Raw genomic sequence first — 21806 nt, forward strand, 5'->3', positions numbered from 1 at the left:
CAGGCGCTACGCGGATGATGATTTTGGCCCGCCGGACGAGCGCATCTTCTTCTCAGCGATCACACAGCGTCTCAAAAACATGTCCACGTGTTGGTGACAAACCACAGTTGGGCGGAAGAGGAGTTGCAGCCGCACGGGGCATGGAATAAACACGTAGAACTCAGAAGTGCGTTGGCGGGGCTCTCAGGCCTCCGTGCACCCATTGTGGGTGTCTAGAAAGCTGAAATGCTGAACACTGCAGCTCCGCAAGTAATTATGTCTTCCCAAAAGAAATGATGGATATGATCTATTAAAAATTTTTAATTCCACTAAAAATCCTACTGCTATAACATTAAAGAAGTTGAGCAAAAATACGATCAACTACTCTTTTAATTCGCACATCTAGTTCATTTTATAATATCTGCGACAGAGAGATTCTGATCGGCCAAGGACACTTTTAGTCAAAAATATTTTGAAAAATTGCTTTGTGTTCTCTCAGCATTCTTCTGATTACAATGTATTCATTACATCGCAATATCGATTACGCAGTTGCTGAAAATTAAAGTAACGAAAAGTAAACATTTCACTAAATCCTTTCCTAAACACATTTATTTGAGTGCTTGACACAATTGTCATAAACCATGTACTTTCCCGGCCCGCAAAGTAACAAAAAGTAAACATTTTAGTAAATACTTTCCTAAACACATTTATTTGAACGTTTTACACAAGTAATCGTCGTAAACCATGTACTTTCCCGGCCCACAAAGTAATTGGAATGCAAAGAAGCACAACGACTCGATTTTGTGCAGCTCTCCAGCTTTTGCCCAGAGCTCACAGCCTGTAAGGGGAGAAAACAAGCATGAGATTACCAGATAAAATGGAGATGTTACTGATTTAAGGAAATTAATGAAATTCTTTACCATTGTTACGGTGTGGAACCCTCAGGATTTCGCAGTTGTTGTACTCCGTAAATGCAACAGGAAATTCCAGCACTTTGCTTCTATCTATCGGAATAAGAATAAGAATGAAGCACTTTTTATTTTCATCACCAAAGTAACTCAATGCTCTCGTACAAGCTGCCATTACTGATCCAAATAGTACAGGTTGGCGTTCGTAAATGAGACCACTGTGCTGAAGTTTACTTTTTTATGAGCCCATCTAGATATTCATATAGTGCTCCATAATGCCCAGCTACTGCTGAAATAGCAAGACAAAAAGCCGTCATTGACTTTACCATAAGGTCGCATCCTTGCATTCTTGAAACATGGGTGAAAGCGCTTTTTTGTCATTTTATTTTGTGTTACCTCTTAGAGCTTAAAGCCTGTACCTGAACAAACTGGGAATGTTGAAAAGGTACAAATGCTGCCGAGTGACTGCTAATTGTCATAACGGGCCGTAAGTGGCACTAGTTTTAATACATTGCTTAATAATTTATTACTCACATTTATTTGCTTATTTTTATGAGGAGGGAAGGTAACCGATGGATTTCCAAGGAACCGTGCCGGTCACAAATTAAGACGAATATATCATTGAAGGGCGGGAAGGGTGCGAGGAGGGGCAGAGCACAGGTGGGTGGTTGAAATAAGGAAATTTGTAGGGATGATGCGGTTGTAGCTCGTGAAAGCCGCGATTAGTTAAAGGGCAAGGCCAGGGACTTTTATAGGCAGTTGACTTCGTGAAGCTAACGATGATAATAATTTATTTCCGTGTTTTATTGCCTACTTACTCGAATCTATGCCGTTGTCTGTGTGTTTGTATGTCCGTGCCCTCGCTTGCTTCAGAGAATGTTACACAAGTTTGCCCATGCTTATAGCTTCATCTACAAGGCGAACAGTAATCTCCGAAGCCTTCCTAGGTAACGAAATATATTTTACCATACCCTCAGCCCTCCCATTACACTGAGTACAAAGACTCAGCACCCGTCGAAAGTTGACAGAGAAGCCCCGGAAATATCTACAAACAATCGCGGCTTTTACGCCTGCCGCGCGGCACAGTACACTGAAAGCATTCTCTAAATTCCAGTTTCGTGCACTAGTATTAGAGACGAGGAAATCAGTTGCAGGCTTCTTAACTGAAGTTATCAGAAACAAAATACACCCACCAGCTTTCAGTTTGGTCGACTGAAAAAAAGGATATTGCCTACTATTGGTTGCCACAGACACTGATAAAAGCACGCAAGATATACGCACGTGTATCTTGTGTTCAATACCTTTGAACAAAAACAATTGAATTTAGAGCCAGAACATTGCACCAATCATAGTCAAGTTTGTCAACTGGACGACTTGATCAATACTTTCACCCCTTTTTGTTAAACGACCAAAGAGTGACATGTGATATGATAGTTTATGAGAACGCTAATGATCCTGTTGCTGAAATTAAGCGACGTTTTTGTGTTAAACGGGAAGTAAATTCATCAGCAAATGCATTCTAGCACGAGTAAAAAATCACAGCGCAGCAAAGTGGCCACATCAAAGACATTTAAATATTAAGAAACAACAACTATTCATTGTGTTGAAACGACCACACCCCGAACCGAAAAAAGAGCTTTAATCTTTCCCAGAATTGACAGTACGCAAATTAAAGTGAGCTATATTAGTAGAACTCGGGTATATTTGTGTTACATACAATGTGATGTTTGCAGAGTTTTTAGAACAAGATTTTGTTAAGAACGCTTTCGTTCAAGTCCAACCTGCTAGTGCGAACTAAAGTGAAGTCTGGGAAGTGTAAGTTCACAGGAATGTTTAATATTTCTTGAATCACAATTCGACATATACCACCTTTAATTAAGAATGAGAACATGAAGTACGAGGTTAGTGTTAGGTGATGCTCAGTGATAAACCGTAATCTATGTCAGATACCTCTTCTGTGGAAGTTGGTAACTCACCTTCGCGCTTTAATCTGCCATTACCATTAGTCGCGTGTAGTACTGTGGAGTAACAAATGGCTCTGTGTAGAAAGACTGTCCAGATTCTTACCAAAAGTTGTGGAAGATTGAATGACATCAGGAATGGGATATCCTTCAGATGCTCGCACCCAGGCGTAGGCCGTCTGGTTAGTCCTGCTCAAACAAAAATCATAGATTATAGCGAGGCTCATTTTAGGGCTGGATGGTATAGGGTTTACTCATTTTGGCCTAGCTTACATAAAACACAGGCACAAAAAAGACAGAACATGAGAAATACACGCAGGCGTGGAGTGTTTTCTCTAGTTTTGTTCTTTTTGATGCATTCAATTCTGCATATATGTTTCCGCGCTGTCAATAAAATTTAGTTTCAAGCTTGTACTGTCCTGTATCTGTCATGTCCCTCTCTTTTCAAGGCGAAAGCCATTCCAGGCTCATGATGAAACGAGATTCCGTAACGTTCGCGAGATTCCTCGAGACGCATGAAATTCTGTTGAGATATGTGAGCCCGAGCCGCGTGAAGGTCATCGGTTGAAGTCCCTTGACGGTCCTGGGTTCGAGTCCTGTAAATTTCATCTGTTCGATTCACATAACGGCAGCGTGTTCGAGGCTAGTAAAGGTTGTGGGTTCAAGCCATGTCACCTGGCTGTGAGAGTATAACGTTGCAAGGTCGCGTGACATATAGTATGGTTAGGCAACCCAAAAACAAAACATAAAATAATGTGCCTCTGCCTGTGCCACTAGGTATAACGGGCTAAGGTCACGTGACAGTGAAATTGCATGAAAATGCCACGTGACCATGAGAACTCCACGCGACAGGAATGACGCCGTATCGCCAATGCAACACTTGCAGGAGCACTGCAACGAACGCGCGCCAGGCAAAGGAAATTTTTACACTGCCGTATGAGCCTAGGCCTTGCCAGCAACAGCTATACATGAGGAGCGCGATGTATCATGTGCAGCCACAGCGCTGCTTTCATATTTCTCCAGGATATATTCCTCAGTGCTCTGGGAATTTTCGTGCTATAGTCTTCGCCTAAATGAGCCAAGAGTTTCATTCTTAATATTGTAAGTAACCACTCGGCTGCAAAGTCTGCAAATTTCTTTTCACAGCGCGTGAACGTCGAATATATATATTTCAAGGTGTCTATTGGAAGTTCGACATGGTAGGCGATGGCTGAGTACCGAACGACTGAGTATTACTCGAACCGGCTCTCAACTGCCAACGAGGCAGTGGAGGCAGGCAGGCAACCAGTGAAGAAATGCAGTGAAAATGAGGACATTTGCTAAGAGATAATAATAATATAACACGAGGAATATAGCCGTGAAGGCCTCACCTAGACCCGGTTACAGGGTCGACGGAGCCAACGGCATTTAAAGTATACTGCTCCTCTTCGTTGACATCAATAAGCTCGTTGTAAACACATTTCCTGTCCTTGTAAAGCGGCTCATATTCGTAGGACCTCATGTAGAGATAATATCTTCCCGGTACTTTTAGAGCCTGAAAAGAGACAAGAAAAAAGAAGCCAGCTTTAGATGCAGGTTTCCACAAATGCATTGTACATTTCTTACATCTTTGGCCCATTATATGTGAACTCACGAATGCTTTCTATTCGTGCGGCACTGCTTAACGTTTTCAAAGCAGGAAAGAGATTGACATTCAGAAAATGTTCTGACAAACCTAAGTTTAGAAACCAAGGGTGATAGGAGAGATTAGATTCAGCGAGAAGCTGCAAATAATATTAACGTATTTAACTACTCGACTCCACTACTGGATTGTCACCATTGAGTGGCTAGTGATACTGACGCCATGAGAGGCGGTAATACCAATACGGATTGGCTAAAATTACAGCGTTTCACTACGTACTCAACGGGACATAAAGCATGTTTCATATATTGTACTGGCATGACAAATTCAATTTCTTTATTTTCAATGTGTTGTATCACAGGAACATCTTAATCTAAAACGAAATAATTGTGTCAGGAGAGAACACTGGTATATTTATAAAATGTGAACAAATATTTCCAAATGCAAGGAAGAGGGAAACCATCACGTGCGAAAAGTTGTCACGATGTTCTTTTAAACTTAACTTTGAAAACTTGGTGGAAGATTAGTGAGCAGATGACTGCTTTATGCTTAACTTACCTTCCAGGCATCCTGATATTGTGAGTATTCCGGCTTGCGTTCAATTTCCGCTCGGCTGAGAGCTCCAGAGGAAGCGAGGAATAAGAGAAACAGAAAAAATATGTCTGTTCTTGAAGCTCCTGTCTTCATTGCTCTATATGTTGTTTCTCTGACCTTGATTAAAGAAAAAAAAATGTTAGTACTGCACAAAAGCGCATAGCAGCGAGCTACCCCGTATACAGAGTCGTTTAAACAAATCGCAATCCATTAATATTAATGGATAGCAGGAGTCTTTGTAAGAGTCGAACCTCGCTCAAACGACCCCGGATATAGCGAATTATCGGATAAAATGAACTAAAATCAAAGTTTGGTTCTTCTGTGATTAATTTCTATGGGAGTTCTTTCTGTATAAGAAGAAAAAAATGTCAAAATTTACCCTATATTGGTTATCACGAAGCAGTTGTTTTGCATTATAACAGCAAAAAAACGCGCAAAGGAGCCGCAAAAACATTAAACAAGGCAATTTTTCAACCAATCGAATCGCCCGCCTCAGAAGTGTGTTTAAATCGCCCGCGCGTTCGTGTGCCGTGTAATTGAGCGGCGGCAAATAAAAAAAGAAAAAAAGAAAACTACTACCATCAGAGGTCTATGGCCTCCGAGGTCACACCCCCCACGCGCGGTGATCTCGGAGGTTGTGAACAGCCACAGCCGAAGTCCAACTCCGCCGCCAAAGTGCGTTTAAATCGCCCGCGCGTTCGTGTGACGCGTCATCTAGCGGCGGAGACAAAAACTAGCACCAACAGCCCATGGCCTCCCAGATCACCGCACGCGGTGATCTCGGAAGTTATAAAAGGTCATAGCCGGACTCCAGCGTCGTCGCTGTCGCCGCAGCTCTAGTCCGGCCATGCAACGGCTGCATCTGGCTGGCATGTCATCACCATTGCCTCGTCATTGGCGAGAGCATATGCAGTGCTTCTGCCGCTGCAGCCGACATATGCCGCGCTACGCTCCCCGAGAGACCGTTCGCTCCGTCGTGGAAATTGTGCGCGGAGGCAACATCCCTTCCAGTATTCGTTTTTGCTCTCCAACACGCAAGGAAAAGCGAGAGTTTATGCTTATCCTAAGTTTTTACTTATGAAAGTTGTGCATTTTCGCACCTTTGTGTTCTTCATATTAGTGCACATTTTGTTTCGTTTTATTGGCAAACTTATTTAGAGAAATGTGGGCACGTAATTTTGTAACGAATATCGGATATAGCGAACACATTTCCGCCCTCCCTACTACTATGTTATAACGAGGTTGGACTTATACAAAAGGTACGTTCGGTATAAAATGCACGGTTCGTTGCACTCCATTCTTGTTGAACACCCATAAGTTTATCGCGTTCATAACAGGGTAATGGTACACATGACATTTTCTTTTAAGCCGCACATCTAACGATACGAAACCAAGGTCCAAGGAATTAACAAGGCCTGTGTAACTATGTTCGGAGCTGTTAACGTTATTTGATGATAATGGAAGAAAAGATGAAAAACAGCAAGGCATGCATACGACTACAGGCTTTTTATTCTTTATTATAATGAAGCAGCGCGATGACCTCCATCCTGTAGTACAGGAAAGGAGATAGTGATGTCACATATGATGCCACCAGTGACATTAAATGTCGAGGTCAAGGCAACAAGTGATTATTGCTCACCGGACTGCTATGGCGAATGATTGTGCATGGCTGCTCAAGGTCGTTTGAGCAAAGGCCAGCAAAATCCCAAGTTGTACCCAAGGTAGTTGAGCCTCCCCTCTAAAATCGTTAAAAATGATAAAACTATGCTGAAAGGCCTGAAGCTAAACAGAGAGATGATTTGATTTAATTTGATTTGTTCGATCTGTATAGGTTTTGGCGTAACGCAGAAACGAAGTAAATAATGGACGCTATAATCGAGTGGTCCGAAAATTTTGAGCACCTGGGGGTGTTTTACGAGAACGCGCTTCGCACAGTACAAGAAGTGTATGAATCGCGGGGAGGGGCGTTAGCTTTCTATTTTCCAATTTCTAAAAAAGTACATTCGATAAATCATATATTACCCTAACGACAGGCTCAGTCAGTGTGTATGTAACGTGCTTGCTTGAGATTCTAGTCATCTAATAATAGACTTGCCCGGTTCCTTAGTTCACTAATATTTGCCGTGTGTTTTAATTTGCTGTTTCACAGGAATAATGACTTCTAACAAGCCAAACCACATTGTATATTTCCGAACGCATATTATTATCATAAGCTACCACGAGACAACGATATTGCGCTGCTGCGATGACACAATATAATCTCTCAAATATTAATTGCGGATCTTTTTGGTATTAACACATCTGTATTTATACGCCATGTTGACACACATCGGTGCGGTCTGTGCACATGCGTTCCACAGCAAAGCGGATATAGGTTCGTTCCGAGCTTGTGATTAGCCGATTAATTGACTAAATTAACTAGGCAATCCGATCAATCTTATAATGCGAAGAGCAATATTATTACCAGCAAGACTATAATGCGAAACCGGATGCAGGAAAAACGAAAAATCAGTGCTTGTTTTACCTTTTCGAGGCTCGAAAGATTAGAATTCAATATGCACATCGCAAAGTTCGTTCAGTTTGCTGCCTTCCATAGGAAATTTGTAATAATGCCCCGCTGCGATCGTCGCGGAAATCACGTAACTTCTTTTGCGTCAGGAAATACAAAAATGGCTTCCTATTTATTGCGGAAAAAATGCAAACGGCTTCTCTTTCAAACTATGGAAAGCGATTTCAGCCGCTTGTTTTCGATATTGGATATTTCAGGCCAAATTGTTGGTTATCAACATTTAAATATGTGGCTCACATTTCAGGTTTATAGTCTGCAAGTTCGTAATATAAAATTGGCCTCTAAATCAAGAATAAAAAGTTAAATACTTATTTGCACTAAATAACCGCCAAACTTTAAGCTGTATATAATGCACCTTGCTGTCACCCCGCCTGCACAAGCCGCTCCAAACTATCTATCGCTCATAATTGTTAAAACTTAAATGTTTAAAAGTAAAAAACAATCTCCCGGTATATCCAAATTCTACAGTACAAGAATGCAATCACTAGGCGCTGAGCAACTGCAGGATAGGCAAACGTTTCTTTCTTCTATTTCAGCGCTTATTCACCTTTTTTAGAAAGCTCTTGCGCAGAGAATGGGACGACGACAAGAACAGAAAACAATAGACAAATAATACAGGAACGCAGGCAGCTGCGTCGGCGAGCGTATAAACATTGATTTAGAGGAAGAATTTCTATTTATTTATTGGTATTTCTTGGTCTTTTCACTGCAAACTTTATTCAGTTTTAAACATTTTAAGGAAGCAAAGTCAGAAATAATTTCATTGGGAATTTCGGCTTCCTGAAAGCATAAGGAATTCTGTATTTTTGAACAAAAGGAAATTAAATCAGATTACACTATAGCTTGATTTCGCGCAGTCTTTATTCTACCCCCTAATCTCTTTGTTGCTGCAGTACCTGGTTCGCACCAAGGATTCCACGTTTACTGCACGCATGAAACCTTGGGCGAATAATCACTTTCATAGGGCAAGAAGCAACCAGTTGCATGCAACGGTGTCTAAGGTGGTCGTCTAACCATCTGAGCCATGTTTGCGTGCCAGATGTTTTATATAAACTATATACTGCTAAAAAATGGGCCTACCGAAAATTTGTTGTTCTAAACTTCTGTAGAAATCTTCCGACTTCGTTGTCTTGGTAAATGGAGAATGCTGGAGTTTACAGCAATAAAGTGCCCCATTGCTTATATATTCAGCCCTTAATTTGGAGCAACAGGTCACTGTAAGGAAATTGCAGAAACAGGAGCTAGCAGTCACCATTCACATAACGCTAAAGACCTAAACATTAGGACATTATAAATAGGCGTTGTAATTTTAGCACTCGTAAGCGCGGTAGCAGTGGACGATTGACGCTTACCTTTGGTCGTGGGACACGCGATCCAGTAGCCGGGGATGTGCCTGCAAAAGTGGTTCCCAGGAACTTCTCAGTCGCGATGCGCTGTGCAATTGGTGAAGCAGAGAAATGCAGCTCCTGCTGACTACTGCTGCCGGAAAATGCTTAGTACGCGTGCCACGAAAAGGAGAACCGGTCTCTTGTCTTGCAGAAAACCCCTTCCCAGTCGACTATAGTGTACTAGGCGCGGAATTGAAGGGACGATGCGTGTGGAGAGTACGTCGGTGATTATTGATGAGACAGTGCTTTCTTCCGGGAAATCCACAGAACGGAGTGGCGATAACTGGAGCATAGGCGAGACACGCAAGAAGAGACTAAAGAGTATATTGCATAATAAAAAGATTCAGAAGTGAGGCGCATATTAATTCCACGTATAACAGTTTAAATCCGTCTTTCACAGCCGTACCATTTAAAAACATGGGAAGAGCAGAAAGCAACCTGAACGAAATAGGCAGCTTTTATTCATAAAATACTTTAAAGCGTTTAACTTGTTTTAATGGAATCAACGAAAATTACTAACACTTCACATGCAAGCACGTTTATTGAAGGCAAGTAGTGTTTTTAAATACTGCCTAAACTTCATACTATAAGAAAGAGGCGTGCAGAGTTATATCAATGAAACGGAGGCAACGACAGTACTTCTCGTGTTTCTGTACTTCTGTGCGCGTAAGAAAATGTATTAAAAAAAAAATAGCTGGTACAATAAAGAATGCGATGGACACTTAATATTCGCCTTTAGGGTACGAATCGAAATGCTGATTGCTCGCGCTTGCCTTGGGGACGCCCAATCACGTACGTAGATGTGCCGCCTTTGCCAATTGTTACCAGGCTGCATGCTTTGCTTCTGGCTAGTATTCAATAGCCAACATGGATTCCCAGAAGATCACAACTTGTCGAGAAGTGAGGACTAGAACTTGCATTTACTTTGCAAAGATTTACAGCGTCAGAACTTGCACGAATTCTCTGCTACCCGACTGAGAAGCGGAACACGCAACCTGGTTATTTTTGCAAAGAGGTACGTTTCTACTAGTATGTCACTAATATTTAAACTTGAACATTTGTTTTTCCACATATACTAGAGACTGACACAACTATACACTCTTAAGTGCCATAATATATGAAAGCCCATCCGAGGTACAGTGTCAATCACACTTTGCGTGAACATGAATACACGCGCAAGAAATCACTGCACCCGAACAAATAGCAAATTCCCTCAATATTGGTTATAATGAGAAGCACCACTTCGAATTCCTCGTATCGGTACGCCACTCTGCATCGATTCATGACAGTGTTATGTGGAATAGAGCAGAGCACGTGTGTGGCCACGCGGAGCAGTGTCCCCGCTAAGTGTGATTGACGCTGTTCATATAAAGCCCCGCTGTACCCAAGGCGTACGCGCGTGAATGCGTGGCCTATGAGCCGCATGTCTAACTAGAAATCAATGTCCTGCAGGGCTGCATTCCAACTTTTTGTTTCGCACATCATAGGCAAAGCCCGAGTTGGCAACCGTCCACGTCATGTGGACTCGCAACATCCTGAAGCCAGACGGCCAGTTAGTGCAAGGCCATGCCACCTGCGAACTACCACCTGCCGCGGCCATAGCCCTTGTTTTATGCTCTCAATGCCGACGACACATGTTAACATATATAGGCAAAGAAACAAAAACCAAATAATACATTAGCAATGACTTCTTTCTTGCAGAAAACTATTTTTTCATTTATTCTGCACCCTGTTCAAAGTAGTTAAGCAGGTTGCGATATAATACACGTAAGCAGACAGAACATTTTGACACACTTTCTAGTGCCCTCTTAAACTGCTTAAACTACGAGAACAAGCGAATTACCGATGCTTGTAGAAGAAGCTTTTGGAATACAAACAATAATTGCAAGTGCAGAGCTATACGCAACGCTTACCATATGGTGTTTGTCGCTTTCTCCGCGGTTACCTTTAGCCGTTAGCATGTCCTTATACTAGCTGTGCTTCCGTTATAACGAATATTTAAATTATCTGCGGGGAGGTGAGGCTGCAGGATTGAAAATTTCGCGAAAGAATGTTTGCTAAAAACTTTAGTCTTCTGAAAAACCAAATGTACTGTCTTCTTTTTTAAGCAGCCTAAACTTGCGATTGAATGGCACTTGAATCGCTAGCCAATGGGCACCGTGCCGAAACTCCGGGGACAGCACTCACGGTGAACAGGCAGCGCCATGAGTGAGCGCGGGAGGTGACTTTCCGGGAGAGTTGCCGCCACCTGAGCAGGGCGCGCGCCTAAATATGGCGGCCGTGAGAAAGTAATCGAGGTTTGTGGAGCGAAATTATGGCGATTTGGGCTTGCTGTAGAAATGTAGTGAAGGATAAAAAATACAGGAACCACAAGGCACAACACAGATAGAGACGGAGAGCCAGGGCTGGCTGCCGGCCGTTTAGTTTACGGCTGCAAGCAGGAGGAACAAGAAGTAAGCAGCTAGGAGAATGGCACGGAAGGAGGCAGAACAAAAGAACGAGGGGTAGATTATAAAATACAATGAAAAAGAAGTAGAAAAATGCGCATTTGTGGGGAACACCCGAGTCCCCTCGACATATGCGGTACAACGTCCCACAAAGCCAGCCTTGAACGCTCCGACCAAACAAAACGGGCTGAGGAAGCATTCCTATATAGGCGAAAAAAAAAAAAAAATTCCGAGAGCGGCGTGGAATGTATACACCGCAGAAATGCCAACGCCGGAGCGTAGCTGCTGCACACGGTGCATCAGATCATTGCCTCTGTCGTCATTGATACTTACATCCTCACGGTAGACAAGGAGAATTATGATGTGCGTTTCACGATCACGCGCAAGGCGCAGTTGGTTGAAGCGCTCGGCTAGGGATCTGAGGGATGGAGGTTCGATGTTCGGCGGAGGCAGGATTTTATTTTCTGATGACCTCATCAAGATGAATGGCAAGCGAGAGATCAGCGCACAGATCCGATTTACAGATGTCGGGCACATCTCAGGAACAACTCGCGTACGGCATGTCGTTCCATGAGCCTAGAAAAGCTTCCGGCTTAAAAGTGAAGTGGTGGGGGAGTTGGCGGCGGAGAAGGAAATAACGGGTATGGGAGTAGAGTGGGAAAGAATGGAATGGGACCTGAAAAAGGAGAAAAGGAGGCTGGAAAACAATAAACGTGATAGAAATACGAAAAGCTTGTAAAATCACGAACGATGACAGCGTCTCGACTATGCTGCGGAAATCGTGACACAGTATAGAATAAGGAAGAAACGCAGGCTGGTGAGAAGAGGGAACGAGCTGAGAGAGGCGAAAAATAGTGAAAGAAAGCACTAAAGGAACAATAAATTTATGAACCTCTCGTTGATAACTATCTGCATTGTACTGGTTTTTATGCATGTTATCGGGGACAGTGACCCATTTGCCAAATGGAGACCACAACCCAGATTAAAAAAGGTTTAAGGTCATACGCTAATCAATTGTATGCACGAGCACGCCACTGGGCGCACACAGTCATAGTGAATGGTTTTCGTTGTGGCGGGCGTGCCAGTTGTTTGTTACCAGATATTACAAGGGCATACTAGTTGCCTGATGCTTTTTTTTCACGGCTTGAGAAAAATTAAGAATTGAGCAGATTGTACTATGCCTTCCCTTTGGAAGAATGCCTTACGACCAATCCGGATATCATTGCCGGCTCACTGCTAGTTAGGGCGGTCGCGATCCAACGTTCGCGTTGCTTTGGTTCGTAAAGCACGTTTGGGGACGTGAAAAAACGTTGTACCTGGTGAGTGAAAATGTGCGCTATTGCCGACTGCAACGCAGTACACCATTTGTGACCCCAGCAGGCCGCGAATATCGCGAATACGACGAACGAACGAGGAATGCGACCCATGTCTAGGCAGCTTTCCAGCCTCTCTGCGGAGCGGCCCGGCGCGCGCCTTCCGGATGGTCCGCCCTTTCCGCCGCAAGGGGCGCTCGCATCGTGGCCCGAGTTAATCCTGCACAGTGGCCAGACATCTTTTGCCAACGTGTTCATTTTTAGACCTTTATCTCTACTGCGTTTATTTTAGAGCTCCACGAGGCTTCAGCCCTCACAGTAGCTGATGCGTTCCACAGATGGCGCGAGGCAATCGTGTGTGGTAGAAAGCCTCGATGCAAACGCCTTTTTTTAGGGTGGCGTCAAATGCAATAAGAGCGATCCGAGATGCCACCAGATTTGGTGAAGCAGCAACCCTATGCGTGCAGCGGTCGCAAATTTTAGCGGGCCGCCATTTTGTTTCTCACTGCTACTGTATCACTGCGGTAAATTGGCACAGGAAACGCTGTGTTCTGCATGTTTTTTTTTTAATTGTTTCTCTTCTGCACATTTTATAAAGATATGTTTTACCTGTAATCTGGACCAGCTTTGTCTGTAGTTCTCGTTCTGTGTTTGAAGTAAAGGCAAAAAAGTCGTTGTCGCGCTTTTGACACCTTTCCCGATTTATGACTCAACAGATACACTGGTAATAGAAGATGGAAGCGATGTTGAACAAAAAAAATTGTATAAACAAAGATCACCGTGATCGAACGGTGACTTTATCTTTTTTTAATACGAGTTTTCGTGTCACAACAACCGAAGTGTGGTTGTTGTTATTAGAATGTATATGCTTTTCTTCCCGGCTCTGGAATTGTGTCGGCAATGAAAAAAAAAGAAAAAGGTCGTCGTGTAGCAGTTCTTATTCCGCAGCCTTTAGTTCGATTCCTGCTCTCCGCACTAGTGTTTTTTTTTTTTTTTCTTTCTACTTTCATTAAGTTTACATGTTCAGTGATTTCTCCGCACCCCTCGACACGTGGCTGCCCTTCTACTGCATCAATAGCTTTTTTTTGTATGGACGTGCCTACACCGAGCTAGCTGTACGCACTTTCGTGTAAAAATATATCGCTGGAAAAGCACTTTCCGGCTTACTATACTTCATAGGTAAACACGCATCTGCACACTGGCAAAGGGCCGGAGTTGTTGATGCTTGACCAAATAGGCCCACCAAAGCTATACTGACCTGCTGAAAAGACTTGACGGATAGGCGAAATGTCATTTAGCAAGTTCATGACCCTGCTAATACTATTGTTCTGATACTCATTGTTCTTTTTCCCCAAGACTCGCGTGAAGCGAAAACATCTAGTCATCTACGCATTCTTCCTATTTGGAGACTTAACTGAAACCAGGTGCACCTCATGAGGTGCAATTTACAGAATTTGAGTATTGCTTGCAGCTGGAGTAATTGCGTACGAAAGAAGTTCCTTGAGAAAAAAAGAAAGCATTGCACCTCGCATCTTAACTTACTTCGCCCCTTGTCTTTTGTAGAGGATAGTGTCTTTTGTAGAAGCCGACGATTTTGAGACCAAAAAGGTCGAGACAGTGAAGACAGTTTGCTTTTATGAGCCCAATATTTACTTTTTTTTTTTCACGCTGCTGACTCCATATGATTTAGTAGAAAAGGCTTGAATATATTTATACTTATTTAATCACATACTGGGAACCAAACATGATCTGAGCAGGAGAGGCATGTTACAAAACAAAGTACAAAAAGCTGTGAGCCTGTAAAGCATTCGTATAGACAACATGAACCAAAAAGAACATAATGAACAATGCATACTTATACAGAACTAAATGAGATATATTCACGTACAAGAGCTTGAGATGAAAAGAAACAACATGCAAAGTCAACAACATACTGCATAGGGATAGCGTTGACTAAGGATTCAGTCAACCATTTGGAGCAAGCAATTGGGAATTGGGAAGCAGTACATTCCAATTAGAGATCGAGTCATGAGAACAGATCGAGTCAAAATGACAACAGAAAATGTACATAGACATAGAAGCAAAGTAAAATGTATTCGCATCAGATGGTAATACTTATGTATAGAATGTACAGTGAGTTTGAAGATGAGCACATTAGCATTCATTGTTTCAAGTGCTAGTGCAAAAGCAAGGATAGTTTTCGTCTTTCACGTATGTAAGTTCAGTTCTGAATAAATCTTTATTTCAGACAGACGAGAGAGAGAAAAAACAACACATTTCTGTCTAGGAGGAAGACAAAAAGATACGAATTCCTGAAGTGTCAGCCTCCCTAATTTACACAACATCGCATCATACAGTAAAAGGAGAAAAGACAAGAACAGAAAAAGAGCAAATGCCAAAAAATACGCGAGCAATAATTTAGGCTTTGGAGATACTACGAACAGGCGATAATTGCATTCTATTGCCGGATAAAGAAGTGTTCCATCTACATCGGGCACGTGTGTTGCTCGATAGAGTTTTGCCATTTCGTCCTTCATCACTCTGTCGTAGGCATGGTGCAAGCGATTACCAAGAGTATAAATTTGTGTTTCTCGCATGGAGGGGACGCTTCAGACTTCTATGCAGATATTATTTATGCACTGCTATCCCTGCAAAAAAAAAAAAAAAAGACTGTAGACTGTGAAAGCTGTTCAGAAATTAGAGGACTTCGCAGAATGACCATTCCCGAATTTCGCTGTTGTGAGCGAGAAATGGAGGTCGCAGTCAGACAAAATCCGATACGGATGTGCCACGCGTTTGAGCATGCCTATCTACGAATACACGTAGGAAATGCCGCTTTAAGCTGTCACAAAAAAACAAAAAAACAACTTAGCGCCGAGTTGAGGCTGCTAGGTTAATACTCCCGTTGCAGACACACGACGACGCCGATGGCAGCCATCTATCTCGTTTCATTTGAACATACCAGCGGTTGTTTCGTGAAGGGCACTTTGGAATGCGGAAAATTCTCCAACCTTTCCGGCTGTGGTCGCAGCATTGCGAAACACAACACCCGGTCATATTTTGTTGATGTCAAGGCGCGAACAGGCCTATGTGACTCACGTATCCTCAGCGTAGCGCTTCTTCAGCCCGACAGCAGACACAGCCGGCATGGCAGGGATAGCTTCGTACGTTGAAAGATCACTGTGGCCTACCTTCCCTTGCTCTTACAATGTGGGACGTAGGTATACTGCTGAACATGAACGGAAGCACGTAGTACCAAGTTAACACAACAAGCAGAAGAAACACAAGCAGCGACTACTGCGACGGGTATGGCTGACGACGGCGATAGCGCCCTATGCTCGGACGGACATGAGAAACATAATGGCGACTGCAGCTGTTACCAACACTGGTTTTTGGCGGAAGTCATTCGGGCGGCGGCACTGACCCCTGTAAAGGCTGGCGCCACCCTAAAAAAGGGGGTTTGCATCGAGGCTCCCTAGTGCACCGTATGTTGTTTCACCTCGCGCAGTGCCGCAAACATTGTCGTCTTTATCGTCGTGCCCAGGCACGAAAGCACTACGCTATCGCCCCGGCCGATCACGTCACGTGTAAGACTGCAACACACTCTAGCGGTGTGCAGTAAATATTTACTTTTATTTTTATTTATTTACTTCATCGTTCTCTTTATCAATTTACAACTGTCAAAAGCTCCCTCGCTGCGTGTTGAACATCGCCGTCTTTGTGAAATTCCGTCTACGCCACCCCATCATCAAGCTAGGTAAATGCGCCGTATTCGCGCCATATCACTACATACAAAACATCGCGTTATGAGAGCATTGCTAAACCAATATGCGCCAACATGCCAAACATCGGGTCGCGACAGCACTGCTAAACTAGTTTACACCAACATGTAAACCATCAGATTGTCACAGCACTGCTAAATCAGTACGCCGGGAGTCACACGAATAGGCCGTGCCGTCTGTTTTAAGTACCTGGAGCTAACGCGCGATGTCCCTATTCGACAGCTCGAACTGATAATATTTTCTCCGCTCTAACAAAGCGAGCAAATGATGGCTATACGATCTTCATGATACGCTTTTGATAGAAGAAAACTTCCGATATCATCAGGGCGGAGCTTAAGCTTCCAGCGTGCGCAGACGCGAACGCTTTCGTGGCTCCTATTTTTCTTGATCCGATTTGAACATGCTGCTTGAGGCATTCAAGGAGGGTTTGAAACAGCTAGATATTCAATCTCAGAGGAAGTAGCGGAAAGATGGACGACAGTTTCTTGAACCAACATTTTGATTCATGGCCACTTTTCCCAAGCATTTCATCCCAGAAGAGCCGAGCACCAGGCCGGGGGAAATCTTGTACCCATTGGAAACCGGTGGGTACCCGGCGGTACTGGGGATCGAACCCCGTACCTTCCGAATGCGAGGCGGATGTTCTACCACAAGGCCACCGCTTCGATTCAGATGATTTCGAGGAGGTCCCCCGGACAGTTTATACTTCGGGACCTCCTTCTGTAATACTGATAATCCATGTACATGTACCTCACAGTGAAAATAAAGATGATGATGAAATAAAAAAAAAACTCGCTTAATTAGGTAAGAAGCATAAAGTTGTGGACAACCTGCTTACGCACATAACGCGAGCGTTCTCGCCGAGTGCTACAGGTTAAATTATTCGAGAATAACGTATCAGAATAAGCCCAAAGCGTCTGCTCGTTGCTTGGCTCTCAAGTTGCGGCAAAAACTGTGCACGGGATTACAAAGCTAACTGGCTCCATACATGCAGCAGGTTTATGCTTTTGATAATAATCTCAATGTAGCATGCGCCCCTAATTCAGTCAGTGGAACATTTACAACTGCTTTCCGCCACTAAATATGGCAAAAAAAGTGACTACCATATATTTTCCTTGCGAACGGGCTTAGGAATGGTTAGGTTTGGTTTATTGGGTTGTACACCCAAAATAGAATGAGGCCATGTGAGACGCCGTATAATGGAAGTTTTCGGGTATTTCGACCACTTGGGGCGCTTTAACGTGTACCAAAATCGCACAGCACGCGGACGGCTTTCTTTTCGCCTCCATCACTAAGCTGCCACCACTGCCGGGCTTAGAACCTGCGTGCTTGGGCTCAGCAGCCCTGCGCCCTAACCCTTGAATCGTCGCAGTATACTTGTTGCTCCTAAATTTATACCGTACATATATAGATTCCAAAACAGATGTCAAAGTTGCCGACGCCCACCGGGACGCTTTGAAATGGCAGATGGGGCGCGAACATGTAGAAGCTTTTACCTTCAAAACAGAGTTGCTGGCTTGTGACAACAATTTACTGGATAAGTAAAGGTAAGATAATAACATCATGCCGTTAAGAGCAGAGATTTAATAGCCGCGCCACAGATCCGCAGAGGCAATAAAGGCATTCTATAATTGTGTCTCTAAAGCAATATTTATTTCTACTCACATTGGTTTGATAAAAAGAAATGTTTCGTTCTTTCTAGAGTGTAAATGAAATGTTCACTGAAAAAAAAAAAAATAGTACTTAACTCCGGGGCTTTAAAAATAAACGCTGTGAGATTACCTGTCGGCTGTAATTTCCGCGGAATCGCATTTTCAAAGAACAGACAATATCCATTATTGCTCAGTTTTGTGCTCTGTTCAAACGCACAAACGAGTGGAATAGAAATAAGATATAAAATAAAACATCACATTGAAAGGACTGCGGCGCGTCCATTAGCCGGAATGGAGTGCCCAGAGCTCTGCGTAATGATCTTCATCCGTGTTCAGGGGATTCGGGGAAATTGGAGCAGGCACCAAATTGAATCGCAGTCATTGTGCATGGCTAATTCTCGAGCCTGTACACGTGCCTCTGGGCGGTCTTTTATGGCTTTCATAATAAAGCTTTTTTTGGAAAGGGGTATTGTTAAACTGCAAGGGTTCACTTTGGTTTCCAATGACACCTTTACATTTGCAAAGTTTTATACCTAGAGCCTCCGTAACAGCAAATGTTTGAATAAATTGCTCAGTTTCATTTTTCTTTCCACGAATTAGCGGTACAGTTCACAAATACCGTGAGAGCAGCCAGACCGTGATTGAGACTAAAACTTTGCGTTGGGAACAATTGAAAGCGGGAACAAAAGCACCAACGAATGAATGCAGCATTCGGTCATAACGAGCTTTAGGGAAGCGGTGTTAAAGAGGACGGGAAATTGCAGAGAGATAGCTAGAAAGAGGAAAGGAAATGATAAAAAATAGAGAAGCGTGCTGTAAGTTATTCGGGGGACACCCATAATTCGTGCAAACCTGTAAAGTGGCAGGAGACGCTTTGGACACAGCACAAAGACAACGCTGATATGTGCGCTGCTGACACCAGCTGCTTATGTTTCGGATAGCAGATTTCGACAGCAGGCACTATTGTAAGAGGTTACTAAGAAGTATATGCAGTATCGCTTGGTTTCACAGGCCAACGCATCAAGGTTATTTTCTGCACTCTGATCGCTAATGTTGCCTGAAAGGTGACAATTTGCAGTGACAACGCTCATTCGCTGACCCATTACTCGGGTTAGAAATCCTGGGAATGCATTTACCATTTTTACTTCTCATTCCTATGGTAATCCACAGGGTGAGAAGTTGATATTCGTGAAATATCATCAGGAGCTGACGGTGTGACCAAAAGGAAATGTACTGAATGGATAAAATGGACACAGCTTGCGGATCCTTTTTGCCTCACACTGGTCGATGAATTTATTTAGTGTATTAAATTTGGTGTACGCATAAAACACTCCTGTGGGTGTGACAAGATGAAGATAAATTACGGTGCACATATCATCACGACTGAGAACTTCAAAGGAATATTATTGTCTGCAGGCGACGAGACGGCACTTGGATGCGAGATCCGTCCTGTCGTTCAAGAGCGCATAGCCGCGCTGCGAATGAAACGTATGCCATCGCGTTAGCTGCTTTACGTGTGGCTGTTAGCTAAGGGGTGTCAGCCCCGCGGTGAATGAAGGAGGCCTATAATGCGAACAATGTCGGCGTGATGAAATGGGGAAATATCTACCGTAAAATTTAAGCGAGGGAGGAGCTTTCGTAAACCGGCTTTGATTACAAAGCGCATGAAAACTTCTTGTAAGCGAGAGGGTCGCACACGGAGGGGTGAGGGACGACGTCTTAATAGACGCATTTGGGTGATAACAGAATATTATATCACATGTGTTCGCAGGAATGCGGATGGAAGGAATGTTCTCAATTGCTCGCAGAGCGGAATAAATGTCACTTCGCTGCCGCCGCGCGACTTTCCGAGTCGGGCGGTTCTCCGCCTTTCCTTCTCGACAATTGGTCTGCCTGCCCTTACCCGACTTTAGAGTCACTTTATAAACTTTGTAGTCATCGACTTTATAGTCAGAAATACAGCACTATAGAGTTTCCTTTCTGTTGTCAATGATATATGGGAAGTCACAGCCTCTCAATTGCACATTCGTCGTGATTATGCTCAAACGCCTAGCCTGGTTTACTAAAAATCAAAATAGCGGCTTGTAGAGACGCTAGTATTTACAGCTTGTACTTGGAAGAGTGTTTCGGTTACCTATAGGTACAATTAATGCATTACCTGGAAAAAGTAAACACGTTGTATTTCGGTTAATAAGCACTAGCTACTTCATATAGCGCTTTATCTTTCAATTCTTGAAAGTGCTTGACATGCTCTCGCGCATGAGTCGGTAACGAGTATGGTTTGGTTTTTTTTCAGGGATGCTGGCAATAGGGAGGGTGTGTTCACGCGATGGCACACGCTTCATTTTGACCATGACTACTCGGCGTTGGCCGAAAAACTTCGCTTTGATAGCTGGAGCTGGTAACCGCAACTCTTCATTATAGTTTTCTGTAGGAAACATTTCCCATCGGTAGTAAACCAGCCGCAATTATTCCATCAATTTGCTGTAAATACAAAGCTTGAACAATCAATAAGAATTATGATCAAGACGTTGGTAATAGGGGAATATTTTGTGAGCCACATTTCTTAGCACTGTAACACATTATTCATTTTAATTGTAGGTAAGGTTTTTTCATCCTGCCTGAGTGATTAACTCATCGGTCTATGGTCTAGCTACATTTCACAGAAGATCGGTTCGAGCCGTAAATGTCGTATTCAATTTACCGACTGCCAACGCAAAGCCCCTTTCTCACTCAGGAGAGAAACCTACGGACAGACTACGCACTCATGACTAATTTATTTTAAGCAGGCATATTCTAAATATGACTTACTGCACAAAATTATATGCAGAAGCAAAGAAATAATTTTGAAGTAGGTAAACTATTAAGCCTAGTAGAGCGTTATCTCTGTTGTTGGCTAACTTGACTAACTAGCATAATGCTTTTACACTTGACCTTAGCTTTGCGTCTAGCGCAAAGTTTCATTTTAACTGCAATCAACTAATTAACTGTAATTAATTCGGGTCGATGACTAGCTTAACTCAATTGCACTCAGCCGAAGGTTTCCAATAGTAAATGTCTCCCTGCATTAGTGAAAAGGGCGGTTTCGACTGCATATATATTGTTACGATAAAATAAAAAAGGGGGTGTTTTTTACAGTGCTGTTGCAGCGGGAGAAGGTGAAGCCTACTAGCCCCCAGAAAGCAACGCTTCTTCCTCTTCTTCTGACACCATCCCAATCCTTCATCGTCGTCAGTAGCGTGACAATATTATTAACGTTAATTATAGCGGTCGCTATCTAGTGCGCAGCATTAGAACTCATCCTAGGCTTTTCAGCGGTATATAACTTCATCCTATAGCCCACTGTTTGGTTTAATACGCATTTAGCTAATTAACAGATCAATGCGAATCGCTAACTAAAACAGTGCCATTACGCTTGGCCTAAGCTTTACAGCCGTATATAACTTGATGCTGCAGCAAAAATGTTGATTTAATTGCAATTTACTGAAAATTACTTAATTTGGTCCAGGAATTGGTTGAAATAGTGTATAATTAACCAATGATCCAAACTCATGGTTGAACGTGACATATACTATGCTTGCAGACATAGCTT

The 21806-nt window shown here is 43.1% G+C and overlaps 1 protein-coding gene and 1 pseudogene across 1 annotated transcript; one reads left to right on the forward strand and one right to left on the reverse strand.

Annotated features, from left to right (window-relative positions):
- Positions 1-580: 580 nt before the first annotated feature.
- LOC146200424 (uncharacterized) lies at positions 581-9095 on the reverse strand. Its single transcript, XM_084592942.1, has 6 exons — positions 8985-9095; positions 5028-5180; positions 4219-4382; positions 2955-3037; positions 900-983; positions 581-817 (listed from the first exon to the last, which is right to left on the reverse strand). The coding sequence occupies exons 2-6, from the start codon at positions 5154-5156 to the stop codon at positions 687-689; spliced, it is 591 nt and encodes a 196-aa protein (XP_084449068.1). The 5' UTR covers positions 5157-5180; positions 8985-9095; the 3' UTR covers positions 581-686.
- LOC146200425 (uncharacterized) overlaps positions 5655-21806 on the forward strand; it is a 29571-nt pseudogene continuing 13419 nt past the window's right edge.

The sequence above is a fragment of the Amblyomma maculatum genome, chromosome 2 (assembly GCF_055883805.1).
Source record: "Amblyomma maculatum isolate TAMU_Amacu chromosome 2, ASM5588380v1, whole genome shotgun sequence".
Lineage (NCBI taxonomy): Eukaryota > Metazoa > Arthropoda > Arachnida > Ixodida > Ixodidae > Amblyomma > Amblyomma maculatum.